Source organism: Apteryx mantelli, unplaced genomic scaffold, assembly GCF_036417845.1.
Source record: "Apteryx mantelli isolate bAptMan1 unplaced genomic scaffold, bAptMan1.hap1 HAP1_SCAFFOLD_303, whole genome shotgun sequence".
Taxonomy (NCBI): Eukaryota; Metazoa; Chordata; class Aves; order Apterygiformes; family Apterygidae; genus Apteryx; species Apteryx mantelli.
In genome coordinates this window covers 35,086-55,626 of record NW_027118655.1, presented here as the reverse complement: position 1 = coordinate 55,626, position 20,541 = coordinate 35,086, and the positions used below count along the sequence as shown (strand labels likewise).

The 20,541-nt window shown below is 66.5% G+C and overlaps 1 protein-coding gene across 1 annotated transcript; it reads right to left on the bottom strand.

The window, feature by feature from the left end:
• Positions 1–7,704: 7,704 nt before the first annotated feature.
• Positions 7,705–16,905, bottom strand: HAUS4 (HAUS augmin like complex subunit 4). The gene is made up of 8 exons (XM_067317176.1): positions 16,849–16,905; positions 16,621–16,709; positions 16,062–16,160; positions 14,964–15,044; positions 14,618–14,875; positions 13,201–13,331; positions 11,229–11,297; positions 7,705–7,951 (listed from the first exon to the last, which is right to left on the bottom strand). Exons 1-8 carry the CDS (start codon positions 16,892–16,894, stop codon positions 7,705–7,707), a joined length of 1,020 nt encoding a protein of 339 aa, XP_067173277.1. The 5' UTR covers positions 16,895–16,905.
• Positions 16,906–20,541: the final 3,636 nt, after the last annotated feature.

The window sequence follows — 20,541 nt, the reverse complement described above, 5'->3', positions numbered from 1 at the left end:
TGTGTGGCCCCACCCCCCAGCATTGAGGCCACGCCCTCAGGACAAGACCACGCCCACAGGAGTTGGCCACACCCCCTATCATTAACCACGCCTCCCAGCATTAACCCCACTTCCCCCAATCCTCACTGCGACTGTGCAACCTCTCCCTATGGCCAAAACTCGCAGTGAGGCCCCACCCCCCCGGGGCGAGGCCACATCCCCATCACAGGCCACGCCCCCATACCCAGGCCACTCCCCCAGACCCGAGGCTACGCCCCCTAAGCCTGCTTCCACTATCTCCATCCTCGCCATAGCTCCCCATCCTCTCCCTAAGGCCATCTCTTACAGTGAGGCTCCACCCCCATGGGTGAAGCCCCGCCCCCATGGGGGGCAAGGCCCCGCCCCCTAGACCCCCAAACCACGCCCCCAAGTTTATCTCCACCTCCTCCCATCCTCACCATAGCACCCCACCCGCTCTCTATGGCCACCCCTCGCAGCCAGGCCCCGCCCCCCATATTTAGGCCCCGCCCCAGGCCTAGACCACGCCCCCAGACCCCCGACCACGCCCCCTAAGGCTGTCTCCACTATTTCCATCCTCACTGTAGCTCCCCACCCTCTTCCTATGGCCACCCCTTGCAGCGAGGCTCCACCCCCACATGTGAAGCCCCACCCCCTTGGGGGCAAGGCCCGCCCCCAAGCCTATGACCCGCCCCCAGGCCCCAAGCCACGCCCCCAAGTCTATCTTCATCTCTCCCCATCCTCACTGTAATTTTCTACTCTTCTCCTATAGCCACCCCTCACAAGGAGGCTCCACCCCCATGGGTGAAGCCCCGCCCCCATGGGTGAAGCCCCGCCCCCATGGGTGAAGCCCCGCCCCCAGGCCTATCTCCCTCACTGTAGCTCCCCACCCTCTCCTACGGCCACCCCTCGCAGTGAGGCCCCACCCCCACGGGTGAAGCCCCACCCCCATGGGGCAGGCCCCGCCCCCCGAGGCCCCGCCCACCTGGAGGGGGGACTGCAGGTAGTCCTCATAGCCGCGGGCGAAGAGCTCGTAGGCGGAAGGGGGGGGCCGGTTCTGGCTGAGGTACTCGAGGTACTGCAGGTAGGCGCCGAGGGGCTTGGCGCCGTGCCGGGGGGCGCCCCACACCACCAGCTGCACCTCCAGCTGGGGGGCAGAGACACGGGGGGGGTCACGGCTGCCCCACGGCCGCCCCCAACCTCCCCACCGGGAAGGGAATGGGGGGGGGGGGGATCAGGGGCTGCCCACACCACCAGCTGCACCTCTAACTGTGGGGGGGGGGGACACGGGGGGGGTCAGGGCTGCCCCATGGCTGCCCCACGGCGTCCCCCCACCCCTCAGCGACACCCTGCCCCACAGCGACCCACACAAGGGCTTGGGGCCGCCCCGAGGCCCCCCCCCCCCACCCCAGCATTAACAATGGGGGGTCGAGGCCGCCCCACGGCCTGCCCCATGGCGTCCCCCACCCCCCGGCCCCACGGCGTGTCCCCCCACACACACACCTTGAGGAGGCGGAAGACGAGGCGCTGGTGGGGCCGGGAGAGCACGGGGAAACCCTTCTTGTTGGTGAGGAAGACGCCGGTGGGCAAGATGGCCGCCTTCACCGGCTCCCCCAGCCACCGGTCGATGGCCGCCGCCGACGGCAGGTCCGCCCCCACCTCTAGGGCTGAGGGGAGAAGAAGGGGGGCGGGTCAGCAAGCCACGCCCACCCCAGCGCGAGCCACGCCCACCACGTGCAAGCCACGCCCCCTCCAATGGGGCTCCCCCCCCCCCCCGCCAGCCTGTGGCTGCCCATTCACTCCCTGGCGGCCGCCTGGGCATGAGAGGGGGGCGGGGTCATCAAGCCACGCCCACCACCTTGTAGCCACGCCCCCTCCAATGGGGCTCCCCCCCCCGCCAGCCCATGGCTGCCCATTCACTCCCTGGCAGGCAGCTGCAGCGCCCAGGCTCCGCCCACCCCTCTCCCTGGGTGATGGCCACGCCCCCTCTGCCCTCCCCAAGCCCCGCCCCCTCTGCCCCCCAAGCCCCGCCCACTCAGCCTCACCTGCAATGCTGTGGTGCCCCCCCCCCACAGGCCGGGCTGTGAGCCCGCCCACAGGGCTCTGGCCACGCCCACAGGGCTATGGGACACGCCCACGGTGTCATGGCCTCGCCTACCTGTCCCCCCATTGGCCACGCCCCCTCATTCCCCTGCCCCTATTTTCAGGGTTTTATCATCTATCTTTTCTTCCTTTAAATAACACAGTTGTAGGCTGTGGCCCCGCCCCCTAGTCCCTGGCCCCGCCCCCACGCCCTTGATCCCGCCCCTAGCCCCTGGCCCCGCCCCCTAGCTCCCCTGCTCTTATCTCCAGGGTTCTGTCCATTTGCTAGGTACCACCCTTGGGTCTGTGGCTCCGCCCCCCAGGCCTTGGCTCCACCCCAGTGCCTTGGCCCCGCCCCCGAGGTGTAAGACCCGCCCCCGGTCCCTAGCCCCGCCTCCTTGCTCCACTATCTCTACATTTAGGTTTTTGCACTACTGTCACTTCTGCTAAATACCTCGCCCCCTGGTCCCTGGCCCCGCCCCCATGCTTAGCCCCGCCCCCTGGGCCCTTGGTCCCGCCCCCTGGTCCATGACCCCACCCCCAGGCCTTAGCCCCGCCCCCTTGCTCCACTACCCCTAGTTCCAGGACACCGTCTCCTCCCGCTAGGTGCCGCCCCTGGGTCTGTGGCCCCGCCCCCAGGCTTTGGCTCCACCCCAGGGCCTTGGCCCCTCCCCCCGGCCGTGGCCCCGCCCCCACTCACCCACGCCCACCCGCTTGTTGTAGTCGCAGAGGGTGCGGAAGTTGTGCCACCTGCAATGGGGGGGGGGGGAAGGTTGGGGGGCCGGGGCTGCCCCACGGCTGCCCCATAACCAGCCCCAACAACTCCCCCCCCGGCTGCCCCCGACCCCCAAATACCCCCTAGGGATCATCCCAGACCCCCAAGTGCCCCACATGCCCCCCCAGAGGCCCCCAAATACCCCCCCCCCCCGGGCTGCCCCACAGACCCCCAAATCCCCCCCCAGGGATCATCCCAGACCCCCAAATACCCCCCCAGAGACCCCCCCCAGCCCCCCAGAACCCCCCCCAGGGCCCCATATATCCCCCCCAGCCCCCCCAGAACCCCCCCAGGGCCCCATATATCCCCCCCAGGCCCCCCAAATACCCCCCCGGGGACCCCCCCAGGCCCCCATATCTCCCCCCTAGGACCCCAAATACCCCCCCAGGGACCCCCCCCACCCCCCCAAATACCCCCCAGGACCCCATATCTCCTCCCCCCAGGACACCAAATACCCCCCCAGGGACCCCCCCAGCCCCCCAGGGGCCCTCCAGGGCCCCATATCTTCCCCCCTGACCCCCAAATACCCCCAGGGACCCCCCAGACCCCCAAATACCCCCCCGGGGACCCCCTCACCCCCCCAGGACCCCCCCACCCCCCCCAAGAGCCCCCCAGGACCCCATATCTTCCCCCCCAGGCCCCCAAATACCCCCCCAGGGCCCCATATCTCCCCCCCAGGGCCCCAAATACCCCCCCGGGACCCCCCCAGGGCCCCATATCTCCCCCCCAGACCCCCAAATACCCCCCCAGGGCCCCATATCCCCCCCCCAGACCCCCAAACACCCCCCCGGCCCCCCAACCCCCGGCGGGGGGGCTCACCAGAGCCAGGTGCGCTCCTCGGCGGCCCCCTCGGGCCCCCCCCCGAGGGCCTCGTTGCCGATGGCGTCGTCCCGCGCGTCCTCGGGCGCCTAGCAGCGGCACCCGCACCCAGAACTGGGCGCCCAGTCACTCCCAGTGACCCCCCCCGGGCCTCCCAGTGGCTCCCAGTACCTCCAGTGACCCCCAACGCCCCTCCCAGTACCCCCCCAGTCACTCCCAGGGCCTCCCAGTGACCCCCAACGCCCCTCCCAGGGCCCCCCCCGCGCCCCCAGTAACTCCCAGTACCTCCCAGTGACTCCCAGTGACCTCCAATACCCCTCCCAGTGCCCCCCCGGCACCCCCAGTGACTCCCAGTACCTCCCAGTGACTCCCAGTAAGCCCACAAGGCCCCCAATACCCCTCCCAGGGCCCCCCCCGCGCCCCCAGTGACTCCCAGTACCTCCCAGTAACTCCCAGTGACTCCCAATAACCCCCCTGGGCCTCCAGTAACTCCCAGTAACCCCCAGTGACTCCCAGTACCTCCCAGTGACCCCCAATACCCTCCCAAGGCCCCCCCCGTGCCCCAGTGATTCCCAGTACCTCCCAGTGACTCCCAGTACCTCTCCCAGGGCCCTCCCTGGCACCCCCAGTGACTCCCAGTACCTCCCAGTGACTCCCAGTGACCCCCCCGGGCCTCCCAGTGACTCCCAGTACCTCCCAGTGACCCCCAATATTCCTCCCAGGGCCCCCACGGCACCCCCAGTGATTTCCAGTACCTCCAGTAACTCCAGTAAGCCCACAAGGCACCCAATACCCCTCCCAGTGCCCCCCAGTCCCCTCAATCCCCATCCCAGTGGCTCCCAGTGCCCCCCAGTCCCCTCAATCCCCATCCCAGTGGCTCCCAGGGCCCCCAGTGCCCTCAATCCCCATCCCAGTGGCTCCCAGGGCCCCCAAGTGCCCTCCCAGTGGCTCCCAGCGCCCCCAGTGCCCCCCCCCGGCTCACCATGGCGCTGTGGTGGCCGGTGTGGATGTGGGCGCAGAGCACCCGGGCCAGGTTGGGGTTGTCGGCTTGCGTCAGGGGCCGAGGAAAGCGGGGAGCCCCAGGTAGGCGCCGAAATTCAGCTCCTGCAGCATCGCCTGGGGGGGGGGGGGGACGGGGGGGGGGGCGACCCACGTCAGCGGGGGGCCCCGAATCCCCCCCCCCCCCCCCCACACACACACCCCAAAGCCCCCCGATTTCGGCGCTCACTGCCTCCGAGTTGCGGCGCACGTGCTCCAGCGGCGAGTCGGGCCGGATCCAGGGCGACAGTTTTGCCCACGATGAGGGTGTTCCAGTCTGGGGGCAGGGGGGGCACAAATCGGCGCTATGGGGCGCCCCACGGCGCTCTGGGGGGTCCCTGGGGTGCCCTAAAGTGCTATGGGGGGTCCCTGGGGTGCCCCACGGCCCTTTGGGGGGGCTCTAGGGGTCCCACTGGGTCCTTTGGGGGCCCCCGGGGGCGCCCCACGGTGCTATGGGGGGGCTCTGGGGGTCCCATTGGGCCCTTTGGGGGTCCCTGAGGCGCCCCACGGCGCTATGGGGGGGCTCTAGGGGTCCCATTGGGTCCTTTGGGGGTCCCTGAGGTGCCCCACGGCCCTTTGGGGGGGCTCTAGGGGTCCCATTGGGTCCTTTGGGGCCCCCGGGGTGCCCCATGGTGCTATGGGGGGGCTCTAGGGGTCCCATTGGGCCCTTTGGAGGTCCCTGAGGTGCCCCACGGCGCTATGGGGGGGCTCTAGGGGTCCCACGTGGCCCTTTGGGGGTCCCCGGGGCGCCCCACAACCCCTCGGGGGGCTCCGTTCCGGCCCTTCCCCCCCACACACCACCCAAGGGCGCCCGGGGGTCAGAGATCAGAGGTCGGGGGGGAGGTTAGAGGTCGGGGGCGGGGGGGGGTCAGAGGTCTCACCGCGGCCGGAAAGCAGCAGGTCAGAGCGGGTCTGAGGCCCCGGGCGGCTTCGGGCCGGTTCGATCCCGAATTCCCGCCGGTACCGGGGGTGAAAAACCGGCATGCACAGGAAGTCGAACCTGCGGCGGGGCAAGGGGCAAAGGTCAAGGGTCAGGGGTCAGCGGGGGTCAAGGGGGCACCGGGGCCTCCCCTCCACGTGGTCACACCCCCCCCCCCCACAAGGCCCGGGATGGCGGGAATTGGGGGGGGGGGGGAAGCGCTCACCCCTGCCGGGCTACGGCGCCCAGGGTTCCGGCCACTTCGGGAACGCAGCTGAGGTCGCGCCCGCTGGAGACGCGCGCGGTCCCGGCCGCCCCCGGCCCCGCCACCGCCGCCGCCGCCATCGCTGCTGCTGCTGCCGCTGCCGCCGTCAGTCTGGCCCCGCCTTCCCCTTCGCTGCGCGCGCGCGCGCGCACGACGCAGCCAATCCCCGCGCGCGGGCCCGCCCCGCCGGGCCCGCCCCGCCGCGCCGCAGCAATCGCCGCACGCGCCTGCCCCGCAGGGTCCGCCCTGCCGCGCCGCAGCCAATCCCCGCGCCGCCGCTGTCAGACCCGCTCTCCCCCCCTCCCCTCGGGCGGCCCGCCAATCGCGCGCCGCCCGCGTTGCCACGGCGACGGTCCCGCCCCCCCCCCTCCTCCGCGGGGTAGCCCGCCAATCGCGCGCCACCCGTGTTGCCACGGCGACGGTCCCGCCCCCTCATAACCCCACCCAGCGGGGCGGCCCGCCAATCGCGTGCTGCCCGCGTTGCCCCGGCGACGGTCCCGCCCCCCTCACCCCCCCCCACCCAGCGGGGCGGCCCGCCAATCGCGCGCTGCCCGCGTTGCCACGGCGACGGTCCCGCCCCCTCACCCCCCCCACCCAGCGGGACAGCCCGCCAATCGCACGCCGCCTGTTCCCACCCCCCGAGGCCCCGCCCCCGCCTCCCCGCGTGGCCCCGCCCCTTCACGCCAGCCCACCAATCCCCGCACAGCCTGCTCCTTAGCCACGCCCCCTTCCTCCACACACACACAGAGGCAGAAAGGGTTGGTGCAGGCGCCTTTATTGGGGGTCGTCGGTGGGGTCACGGGGGCGGGGCCAGGGCCAGGGGGCGGGGCCACCAGGTCCCAGCCGGGGTTGTGGGGGGGGGGGTCGCAGGTCGTGGCTGGGGTCAGAGTTCACGACCCGGAGCCGCAGCTTGCGGGAGAGGGGTGGGGGGTCACGGCCCAGCTCGTGGAGGTCGGGGGTCGTCGCCAGGGTCGTGGGGTCATCGCCGAGGTCGTCGCCGCGGTTGTCACCGGGATCACGGGGTCGTCGCCGGGGTGGCAGGGTCGTCGCCATGGTCGTTGGGTCGTTGCCGAGGTCGTTGCCCACGGCCGTCACCGGGGTCACGGGGTCGTCGCCGGGGTCGTCGCCGGGGTCGCGAGACCGTTGCTGGGGGTCGTTGCTGGTGTCGCATTGTTGGGGTCATGGGGCCATCGCTGGTGTTGCCGTAGGGTCGTGGCCGAGGTTGTCGCCGTGGTCGTCACGAGGTTGTCGCTGGGTCGTCGCCGTGGCCGTTGCCGGGGCCGTCACGAGGTTGTGGCTGGGGTCAGGGGTTGTCGCCAGGGCCGTCACCATGGTTGTTGTGGGGGTTGTCGCGGGGGCCGTGGTCGTCACCGGGGCCATCGCCGGGGTCAGGGGTCGTCGCGGGGTGCGTCGCCGTGGTCATCGCCAGGGCCGTTGTTGGGGTCAGGGGTCATCACCGGGGTCGTCATGGGGGTCGTTGCCAGGGCCGTTGCCGGGGTCAAGGGTCGTCACGGGGGTCATTGCCGTGGTCGTCGCCATGGTCGTCGCCGTGGCCGTGGCTGGGGTCAGGGGTCGTCGCCGGGGGCGGGGTCAGGGCCGGGGGGGCGGAGCCGGCGCAGGGCCCAGCGGCGCAGGCGGGCTGTGGTCGTTGCCGGGGTCAGGGGTCGTCGCCGTGGTTGTCGCCGTCGCCGCTGGGGGCGTGGCCGGGGGCGTGGCTGGGGGCGTGGCCAGGGGTCGTCGCCATGGTTGTCGCCGTCGCCGTGGTTGTCGTCGTCGTCGCTGGGGGCGGGGCCGGGGGCGGGGCCGGGGTCAGAGGTTGTCGCCGTGGTCGCCGTCGTTGTCGTCGTCGCCGGGGGCGTGGCCGGGGGCGTGGCCAGGGCCGGGGGGGCGGAGCTGGCGCAGGGCCCAGCGGCGCAGGCGGCCCCGCTGGCGCAGGCGGCCGTACTCTTGGGCCAGCGCCCCGAAGCCGGGCCCCAGCGCCCCGAAGGCCCCCAGCGCCGCCCGCGCCGCCCCCCGCCTCCGCCGCCGCCCGCCCAGCGCCCCCTCCAGCGCCGCCCTGCCGCGGGGGGAACAGGGACGTCACCCCCGCGCGCTAACGACACGCTAACGACACGCTAACGGCACGCTAACGACACGCTAATGACACACTAACGACGCCCCAGCGCCCCCTCCAGCGACGCCCTGCCATGGGGGGAACGGTGATGTCACCCCCGCGCGCTAATGACGCACTAACGACACGCTAACGACACGCTAACGACACGCTAACGACACCCCAGCGCCCCCTCCAGCGACGCCCTGCCGCGGAGGGGGGGGACATGCGCTAATGACACGCTAACGACACGCTAACGACATGCTAATGAAACATTAATGACACACTAACAACACACTAACGACATGCTAACGACACACTAACGACACACGCTAAAGACATGCTAATGAAATGCTAATGATACACTAATGACACACTAACAACACACTAACGACACGCTAATGACACACTAACGATACGCTAAAGACATGCTAAATGAAATGCTAACGACACACTAATGACACACTAACGACACACTAACGACACGCTAACGACGCTCCCGACACATGCGCCCAGGCGCTGACGCCGGGCTGATGACACGCTAATGGACATGCCCCACATGCTAATGACACACTGATGACACAGCCACACGCTAACGACACGCTAACGACACGCTGACGACACGGTAAACAGCACCGCACCAGCGCCGCTCTGTGTGGGGGGGGGGGAAGCGGCGCCGTCACCCCCGGGACGCCCCCACGCCCTAACGACACGCTAACGACATGCTAACGACACACCTGCATGCTAACGACGTGCTAACGACACAACTGATGAGACAAGCACATGCTAATGACATGCTAATGACACGCTAACAGCACAATAACGACACACTCACGCTAACGACGCACACCGCGACGCCCCCACGACGTGCCCACGCACCAACAACACGCTAATGAACACGCTAACGACACGCTAACGACACGCTAACGACACACCCGCGACGCCCTGACGACCGCCCCCACGCCTAAACGATGCGCCAACATGCTAATGACACGTTAACACGCAAGCAGCACACCAACATGCCAAGACGCTAATGACGTGTTGACGACGCCCCCCGCGACGCCCCTGCGCCCTAACGATGCCCTAACGACACGCTAATGACACCCCCGCACGCTAACAACACCCCCCGTGACGCGCTGACATGCTAATGACATGCCAATGACATGCCAACACACCAATAACACACACCAATGGCGTGCCAACATGCCAATGACACGCTAACGACATGCCAACAACAGGCTAATGACACAGCAATGACGCACTAACGACACAGCAACATCACGCTAATGGCACGGCAATGATGCACTAATGACACGCTAATGACACAGCAATGACACAGCATTGACACACTAATGACATGCCAATGACATGCTAATGACATGCTAATGACACAGCAACACACTAATGGCACGCTAATGACACACCAATAACACAGCATTGGCACACTAATGACATGTTAATGACACACCAATGACTCAGCAGTGACACACTAATGGCATGCTAATGACATGCTACTGACACATTAATGACACACCAATAACATACTAATGGCATACCAATGACAGAACATTAACACCCTAATGACACGCTAATGACACAGCAATGACACAGCAATGACACAGCAATGACACAGCAATGACACACTAATGACATGCCAATGACATGTTAATGACATACTAAAGACACACCAATGACACAGCAGTGACACACCGATGACACACCAATGACATACTAATGACATACCAATGACACACCAATGACACGCCAATGACACACCAATGATGCACTAACGATTGCGTCAATGATGTGCCCGTAGCACAGCAACGACACGCCAATGATGCACCAATCACGTGCCCATGATGTGTGCCAGTAACATGCCAATGACATGCTAATGACATGCTAATGACATGTTAATGACATGCCAGTGGCATACCGAAGATATTATTAACGACACACCAATGACATGCCGATGACACGCCACCGACATGGCAACGATGGAGCAATCACGTTACCGATGACATGCCAATGACACGCCAACAGCATGCTAATGGCACACCAATAACATGCCAGTGACATGCCAACGACGCACCAGTCACATGGCAATGACAGGCCAATGACGCGGCAAGAAGGCGGCAAGGACGTGCCAATGACTGCGCCAACAACGCGGCAACATCACCCTGGCGTCGCACTAACGACACGCTAATGACATGCCAATGACACACCGGTGACGTGCTGATGACACACCAACGACACGGCAACGATTGCACCAATGACACGTCAATAACACGTCAACGATGGGCCAGCAACATGCTAATGACACATCAATGACATGTCAGTGACCTGGCACCAACACGCCAATGACATGCCAATGACATGCCAGTGACATGGCAACGATGCACCAATGACACGCCAATAACACGTCAACGATGGGCCAGCAACATGCTAATGACACATCAATGACATGTCAGTGACCTGGCACCAACACGCCAATGACATGCCAATGACATGCCAGTGACATGGCAACGATGCACCAATGACACGCCAATAACACGTCAACGATGGGCCAGCAACATGCTAATGACACATCAATGACATGTCAGTGACCTGGCACCAACACGCCAATGACATGCCAATGACATGCCAGTGACATGGCAACGATGCACCAATGACACGCCAATAACACGTCAACGATGGGCCAGCAACATGCTAATGACACATCAATGACATGTCAGTGACCTGGCACCAACACGCCAATGACATGCCAATGACATGCCAGTGACATGGCAACGATGCACCAATGACACGCCAATAATAACACGTCAATGATGGGCCAGCAACATGCTAATGACACATCAACGACATGCCAATGGCCTGGCACCAACACGCCAATGACATGCCAGTGACACGCCAATGACACGGCAACGATGCACCAATGACATGTGAATGACACACCAAAGACACGCCAAAGACACGCCAATGATGGGCCAGCAACATGCTAATGGCACATCAGCGACGTGCCAACGACACGCCAGCGACACGCCACCGACACGCCGCCCTGCCGGGCCACGCCAAGGCCCCGCCACCGCCAGCCAGGGCGAGGACGCGCCGCGGCCCCGTCCCGCGACGGTGGTGGTGGGGGGGACATGCGGGGGGGGGGACACGCGGGGGGGGGGGACACGCGGGGGGGGACACGCAGGGGGGGGGACACGCGTGGGGACGCGTGGGGACACGCGTGGGCACCCACCGGATGAGGCGATGCGCCTCCACCTTCTCGGGCGGGTAGGTGTCCAGCAGCAGCGTCAGCTCCTCCAGCCTGCGGCGGGGACGCGGAGGGGACACGGGGGGGACATGGGGACCCGTGAGGGGACACGGAGGGGACACGGGGACGCGTGAGGGGACGTAGAGGGGACACGGGAACCCGGAGATGACACGGGGACCCGTGAGGGGACATGGGGACGTGGGGGGGGGACATGGGGACCCGTGAGGGGACCCAAAGGGGACGCGGGGACGCGGAGGGGACGCGGGGACCCGCAAGGTGATGTGGGGACGTGGAGGGGACACAGGGACGCAGAGGTGACATGGTGACACAGGGACCCATGAGGGGACGCAGAGGGGACGCGGGGACACGGAGGTGACATGGGGACCCATGAGAGGATGCAGAAGGGACGCGGGGACACGGAGATGACATGGGGACGCGGAGGGGACACGGGGACCCGTGAGGGGACATGGGGACGTGGGGGGGGACATGGGGACCTGTGAGGGGATGCGGAGGGGACACGGGGACACGGAGATAACACAGGGACCCATGAGGGGACACGGGGACCCGTGAGGGGACATGGAGGGGATGTGGGGACATAGGGGGGACACAGGGACCCGCAAGGTGACGTGGGGACACGGAGGGGACATGGGGACGTGGGGGGGGGACACGGGGACCCGTGAGGGGACGCAGAGGGGACACGGGGACACAAAGATGACACGGGGACCCGTGAGGGGATGTGGGGACCTGTGAGGTGACGCGGGGGCGCAGAGGGGACGCGGGGACCCATGAGGTGACATGGGGACGCGGAGGGGACGTGGAGACGTGGAGGTGACACGGGGACCCGTGAGGTGATGCAGGGGGGGATGTGGGGACCCGCGAGGTGACATGGGGACCCGCAAGGTGACGTGGGGACATGGAGGGGACACGGGGACATGGGGGGGATGCAGGGACACAGGGAGGGGACACGGGGACCCGCAAGGTGACACGGGGACACAGAGGCGACTCGGAGGGGACTCGGGGACCCGCAAGGTGATGTGGGGACCCGCGTGGTGACACGGGGACGCAGGGGGGGGGGACACAGGGACGCGGGGACACGGGCACGCGGGGACATGCGCGGACACAGGGACGTTCGGGGATGCGGGGAGGTGACGCGAGGATGCTCAGGGGCACAGGGAGGTGACACAGGGAGGCGGGGAGGGGACACGGTGACAGGGAAGCGATGGGGGGACGCGGGGAGGTGACATGAGGATGCAGGGACACAGGGAAGTGGCACAGGGACGCAGGGACACAGGGAGGCGACGTGGGGACGCGGGGACACAGGGAGGTGACACTGGGATGCGGGGAGGTGACACGGGGATGCAGGGAGGGGACACAGCGACAGGGAGGTGACACAGGGATGTGGGGGGGTGACGTGGGGACATGAGAACACGGGGAGGCAACACAGGGACACGGGGACGTGGGAAGGTGACACAGGAACACGGAAACACGGGGAGGCGACGTGGGGACGCGGGGACACAGGGAGGCGACACAGGGAGGCGGGGAGGTGACACGGGGACGCAGGGACACGGGGAAGCGACGTGGGGACATGGTGAGGGGACATGGCGACAAGGAGGTGACGCGGGGATGCAGAGACCCACAAGGTGACGCGTGGAGGTGGGGAGGCGACGTGGGGACGCGGGGACACAGGGAGGCGACACAGGGACGTGGGGACACGGAGATGGGGGGAGGTGACGCGGGGACGCGGGGAGGTGACACGGGGACGCAGGGACGCAGGGAAGCGCCCCGGGGACAGACGGACGGACGGGGAGAGGGGGGAGGCGCCGCGGGGGACGCCGAGCGCTGGCCCGGGGACACCCGCTCGCCGCGGCCCCGTGCCCGGGTGGGGGTGGGGGGGGGGGGGAGGTGACACACGGGTGACACGTGGGTGACACACGCGGGGGGGTGACGGCGACCTCACCGGATCTTGAGGAGGGTGGCGGCGCCCTTGGCCTCCAGGTAGGCGGCGCGGCGGCGGCTCAGCGCCTCGGCCGCCCCCGGGAGCCGCGCGCGGCCCAGCAGCCCCAGCAGCGCCGCGCAGCGCCCCAGCGCCTGCCGGCCACACGCCTGTGACACGCCTGCGACACGCCTGCGACACGCCGCGACACGCCGCGACACGCCGCGACACGCTATGACATGCTATGACACGCGGCGACGCGGGCGACGGGCTGCGGCGCGCTGGGACCCGCCGTGAGGCGTGCGCGCGGGGCACACGGGACGCGGGGTGACGCGCCACGGCGTGCTGTGACGCGCCACGGCGCGCGTGCGACACGCTACGGCCTGCCGTGACACGCGCGTGACATGCTATGACGTGCACGTGAAGTGCTATGACACACACGTGATGCTATGGCACACACGACACGCTACGGCACACGTGTGACACGCTATGACCTGCTGTGACACGCATGACACGCTATAGCACACATGTGACGCACTATGACACACACACGACATGCTGACATGCACGTGACATGCTATGACATGCATATGACATGCCATGGCTTATATGACATACTATGGCACACGCGTGGCATACCATGACATGCCGCAACACGCGTGCGGCACGCTGTGACACACCTGACACGTGCGCGATGCTGTGACACGCTGACACTCAACACGCATCATGCTCTATGGCGCTTGCGTGACGTGCTACGACACGCCACAACGTGTGGCACCATGACACACGCTCGACACAGCACGACACGCATGTGACACGCTACAGCACGCGACAACGCAGTACGGCACGCTATAACGCGTGTGACGTGACCCGCTATGACGTGCGTGGCGCTATGACGTACACGCAACACGGCCCGACACGTGACACTGCGGCACGTGACAACACAGTACGGCATGCCACGGCATGCGCATGATGTGCGTGTGACATGCTATGACATGCTGTGACCTGTGTGACGCTATGACACGCACGTGACACAGCATGACATGCGTGATATGCTACCGCATGCCATGACGCACTACAGCATACCATGACACGCGTGTGCGATGTGTGTGACACACTATGACACGCTATGACGTGTGTGACGCCATGACACACATGCGACATGGCATGACACGCGTGTGACACACTACAGCATGCCACAACGCAATACGGCATGCCATGACACGTGTGTGACATGCAATAACATGTTATGGCCCGTGTGTGACGCTATGACGTGCACGTGACATGGCAGGACACGCGTGTGACACGCTACAGCATCTGACAACGCTGCACTGCACGCCATGACATGCATGTGGCACACGATAACCTGCGTGTGACACGCTACGGCACGCGTGTGACACGCTACGGCACGCGTGCGACACGCTACGGCACGCGGCCCCACCTGGGGATAGGCCTCCCGCTGCCGCTCCAGCAGCTCCGCCAGCTCCCGGCTCCGGGCCCGGGCGGCGCCCAGACGCTGCCGCTCGCCCGCCAGCGCCTCGCTGACGTCGCCCGTGACATCAGCGATGACGTCACCGCTGACGTCACCGCCAGGAGCGCTGCCAGCGCCGCCGCCGTGGTAACCGCGCAGCTCCCGGGCCTCGTCGCGCAGGCGCCGCTCCAGCTCCGGCAGCAGCCGGGCCCGGAGCTGCGCCCGATCCTGCGGGAAGAGGGAAGGGGAGGAGGGAGGGGGGGGGTCCCGGACGCCTGGGCCCCTCGTGGGGGAGGGGAGGGGGGCGGGGACGCACCTGGGCGGGGGGGGGCGGGGGCGGGGCCGGGCCGCGGCGCAGCTCCGCCAGATCCAGCGTCCGCTCCAGCGCCGCCGGGAACTGGGGGGGGAAAGGATGGGCGGGAGCGTTCCCAGCATGCCCCGGGGTTGGCGTCGCCCTTCCCAGCATGCTCTGGGATTGGCAGGAGCGTTCCCAGCATGCCCCGAGGTTGGCATGACCCTTCCCAGCATGCTCTGGGGTTGGTGAGACCCTTCCCAGCATGCCCTGGGGTTGGCGGGACCCTTCCCAGCATGCCCCGGGGCTGGCAGGACCCTTCCCAGCATGCTCTGGGGTTGGCGGGACCCTTCCCAGCATGCTCCAGGGTTGGCGTCACCCTTCCCAGCATGCCCCGGGGTTGGCAGGACCCTTCCCAGCATGCTCCGGGGTTGGCGTTGCCCTTCCCAGCATGCCCCGGGGTTGGCATCACCCTTCCCAGCACCCCCTGGGGTTGGCAGGGCCCTTCCCAGCATGCTCTGTGGTGAGCGTCACCCTTCCCAGCATGCCCTGGGGTTGGCGGGACCCTTCCCAGCACCCCCTGGGGTTGGCATCGCTCTTCCCAGCATGCTCCAGGGTTGGCAGGAGCGTTCGCAGCATGCTCTGGGGGTGACATGACTCTTCCCAGCATGCTCCGGGGGGTTGGGGGGAGCGTTCCCAGCATGCCCTGAGGCGGGGGGGGGGTGTTGGTGGGACCCTTCCCAGCATGCCCTGGGGCGGGGGTGGGGTTGGCGGGCCCCTTCCCAGCATGCTCCAGAGTTGACAGGAGCGTTCCCAACATGCTCTGCAGTTGACATGACTCTTCCCAGCATGCTCCGGGGGGTTGGGGGGAGCATTCCCAGCAGGCCGCAGGGCAGGGAGGGGGTTGGGGGGAGCGTTCCAGCATGCCCTGGGGCAGGGGTGTGGGCAGGACCCTTCCAGCATGCTCCAGGGTTGACAAGAGCGTTCGCAGCATGCTCTGGGGTTGACGTTACTCTTCCCAGCACGCTCCGGGGGGTTGGGGGGAGTGTTCCCAGCATGCCCCGGGGCAGGGGGGGGTTGGCAAGACCCTTCCCAGCATGCCCCGGGGCGGGGGGGGCTCACCGCGTCGCCGGGGGGGTCGCAGGCGGCCTCGCGCAGCAGCCGCCAGACGCTGTCCCAGCGCAGCCAGGCCCCGCGCTGCGCCCGCAGCTCCGCCTCCGCCTGCGCCACCCCCCCCTGGCGTCACCTCCGCGTCCCCTCCCGCCTCCCCCCCCGTGTCCCTCGTGTCCCCCCACGTCTCCTCAGCCCCCCCCAGTCCCCTCCATGTCCCCCTCGCGTCCCCCCATCTCCCCCCTCTCCCGCGTCCCGTGACTCCGTGTCCCCTCACGGCCACCTCGCGTCCCCCCCACATCCCTCCAAGTCCTCGTCGTGTCCCCCCATGTTCCTCTGTCACCTCCCCATCTCCCTCCGTGTCCCCTTTCTCCCATGTCCCATGTCCCCCCCACGTCCCTCTGTCCTGTCACCCCCCATATCCCCCCGTCCCTCTGTGCCCCTTGTGTCCCCCCATGTCCCCCCCGTGTCCCCATGTTTCTCCATCCCGTGTCCCCCCCGTGTCCCCCCACATCCCCGTGTCCCATGTCCCCTCCGTGTCCCCCCCCCGTGTCCCCTGTGTCCCCCCCACCTGCTCGAGGCGCCGCCGCAGCCCCCGGCCGGGCCCCAGGGCGTCGCTGAGGCCCCACAGCAGCCGCCCCAGGCCCGGGGGAGCCCCGCCTGCGGGGGGGGAAGCTCGTTAACACCCCCGCTCGTTAACCACCCCCTCATTAACACCCCTCCCTCATTAACCACCCCCTCGTCAACCCCCCCAGCTCGTTAACCAGCCCCTCCCCCCCCCCGTTAACCCCCTTCCTACCCGGCAGCGGCAGCTCGGCGCCTAGCGGCCCCACGTCCAGCGCCATCGCCTGCAACGGGACACCGGGGGGGGGGTGTCACGCCAACCCCCTACCCATAATGCACCTGGGCAGGTCATGCCAACCCCCCCACCCATAATGCCCCTCTCCAGACGTCTGTTCCCCCCCTATAGGGCCCGTGTCCCCCCCCCATACGGCCCCCCCGGGGTCTCTTTCCCCTTATAGAGCCCGTGTCTCCCCCAAAATGACGTATTTCCCTCAGAAATGACATATTTCCCTCAGAAATGACACATTTCCCCCCCATATGACGTCTCCCGCCCCCCCCTCCCCACCGGCGCGGCCGTTACCCGCCGCGAGCCGCTCTCAACGGCTGCCCGAGTGCGCGCGCCGCGGCCTCAGCGCCGGAGCCCCGCCCCGCCTCCTTTCCGCGGGCCAATGGGAGCGCGGCGGGGCGGGGCGAAGCCGGTGGGAGCGGCCAATAGGGGGCGGGGAGAGGCGGGGCCCCGGGCCGTGCCGTGTTCGGAGCATGCGCAGTGAGTGTGTGTGGGGGGGGAGGCTTCCCGCCGCGCGGGCAGCGCGTGCGCAGTGCGGCGAGCGGCGGCGCCGCGAGGTGGAGCATGCGCAGTGCGGGGGTGGGGGGGGGGGCCGCGCAGTCCGCCATGCGCATGCGCAGTGAGGGGAAAACTCGCCGTGCGCAACGCGCATGCGCAGTGGGGGGGGAAACGCGCCGTGGCAACGCGCATGCGCAATGCAGGGGGCGCCGCCGCCGCCGCGCGGGAGCGTTCACTCTGGCCCCTAACGATGGCTACGCCAAAAGAAGAGCCCCAGGCATCCGGCGCAAGAAAGAGACGCTGCAATAAGGACTGTGCAAACAAGGGCTTCCTGCCCCCCCCGCTCACTCGTCCTTCTCCACCTTGACCTCCGCGAAGGCGCAGCTGGCAGTCGGGGGGGGGGGGGGGGCGTAGACCCGGTTGGGCTCGGCGGCATCGAGGCGGCGGCAGAGGCGGGTGAGGCGCCTGCGGGGACGTTGGGGACATCACGGACGCTGGGCATCTCCCGTGCACGTGTCCCATGCACACGTGTCCCCCCTGCACACGCGCCCCCTCCGCGCCGGCTCCCGCGGCCCCGGGAAGGATACACTGCGTGTGCACTGCTGCGTGTGCACCTCGGCGGGGCCCCAGCACACGCGTCACACACGGCAGCGGTGGTGGCGGTTCCCCCCCGGGGCCCCGCGCAGGTGCTGCCAGACACGGGGACGTGCACACGCCACGGTGCACACGGAACGGTGCACATGCCACGCACACGGTGCATTGCACACGCCACGGTGCACACGCCACGCACATAGCCGTGCACTACGCCAGCAAGATGGGGCGCTGCACGTGCCATGCACACGCCGTAGTGCACATGCCATGCACATGCTATGCACACGGTGCATTGCACATGCCACGCACACGCCATAGTGCACACGGCACAGTGCACACGCCATGCACACGGTGCGTTGCACGCGGTGCATTGCACATGCCATGCACACGCCAGCAGCACGGGGCACTGCACACGCCACAGTGCACACGGCACAGTGCACACGGCACAGTGCACACGCCCTGCACACACCATAATGCACACGCCCTGCACACACCACACACATGATGCCTTGCACACACACCAGCAACACAGGGCGCTGCACACGCCATGCACATGCCATAGCGCACATGCCACGGTGCACACGCCATGCACACGCCACGCACACGGCACATTGCACACAGTGCGTTGCACACGTCATGCACATAGCAGGGTGCACACACCACGCACACGCCACGCACACACCAGCAACACGGAGCATTGCACATGCCATGGTGCACACGCCACGCGCACGCCAGCAACACGGGACGCTGCACACAGCATGCACACGCCAGAGCGCACGGCCACGGTGCACACGCCACGCACATGCCACGCACATGTCAAACACGCCACAGTGCACACGCCAAGCACACGCCTCCCGGTGGCTGCACACGCGTGTCCCAACATCCCCCCCCCCAATTAACAACACTCATTAGCGGCACCATACACAGAGGCTTTATACGGAAAAAGAGGGGGAGCGGGGGGCGGGGCCGGCCAAGCCCCGCCCCCCCATTGCCCGCGGTGGGCGGGGCCGCAGCTCCAGGCGTCCATCATGGCGGCGATGACCAGGTCCTCGGCGCTGGAGATCCGTCACCTTGGTGGTCGTGGAGATCCATCACCCCTTGGACGTGGTCACGGAGATCCGTCACCCCCCCTTGGACGTGGTCACGGAGATCCGTCACCCGTCCTGGACGTGGTCATGGAGATCCGTCACCCCCCCACAAACCATCGAACCACGATGACCACGAAGAACCTTTCTCCCGTGGTTCCAACCCCTCAACCATGGTGGCCACCATGTTCTTGACCATGAAAATCCCTTATTTCCGTGGCTCTCGCCTCCCAACCATGGTGGCCACCATGTTCTTGACCACGAAGAACCTTTCTGCCGTGGTTCCAAGCCCTCAACCATGGTGGCCACCATGTTCTTGACCATGAAGAACCTTTCTCCCATGGTTCCAACCCCCCAACCATGGTGGCCACCATGTTCTTGACCATGAAAATCCCTTATTTCCGTTGTTCTCATCTCCAACCCTGGTGGCCACCACGTTTTTGACCATGAAGAACCTTTCTCCCATGGCTCCAACCCCCCAACCATAATAACCACCATGTTTTGACCACGAAGAACCTTTCTCCCATGGTTCCAATCCTTCAACCATAACCACCATGTTCTTGACCACGAAGAACCTTTCTGCCATGGTTCCAAGCCCTCAACCATGGTGGCCACCATGTTCTTGACCACGAAAAACCTTTCTCCCATGGTTCCAAGCCCTCAACCACGATAACCACCATGTTCTCGACCACGAAGAACCCTTCTCCCACGGTTCCAACCCCCCAACCACAATAACCACCATGTTCTTGACCACGAAGAACCTTTCTCCCGTGGTTCCAACCCCCCAACCATGGTGGCCACCATGTTCTTGACCATGAAAATCCCTTATTTCCATGGCTCTCATCTCCTAACTATGGTGGCCACCATGTTCTTGACCACGAAGAACCCTTCTCCCATGGCTCCAACCCTCCAACCATAATAACCACTATGTTTTTGACCACGAAGAACCTTTCTGCCGTGGTTCCAAGCCTTCAACCACGATAACCACCATGTTTTTAGCCACGAAGAACCTTTCTCCAATGGTTCCAACCCCCCAACCATGGCGGCCACCATGTTCTTGACCACGAAGAACCTTTCTCCCATGGTTCCAACACCTCAACCATGATAACCACCATGTTCTCGACCCCAAAAAACCTTTCTCCTGTGGTCTCACCTCCCAATCATGGTGGCCACCATGTTCTTGACCATTAAAATCCCTTATTTCATGGCTCTCATCTCCTAACCATGGTGGCCACCATGTTCTTGACCACGAAGAACGTTTCTCCCATGGTTCCAAGCCCTCAACCATGGTGGCCATCACATTCTTGACCACAAAGAACCTTTCTCCCATGGTTCCAATCCCTCAACCACAATAACCACCATGTTCTTGACCACGAAGAACCTTTCTGCCGTGGTTCCAAGCCCTCAACCATGGTGGCCACCATGTTTTTGACCATGAAGAACCTTTCTCCCATGGTTCCAAGCTCCA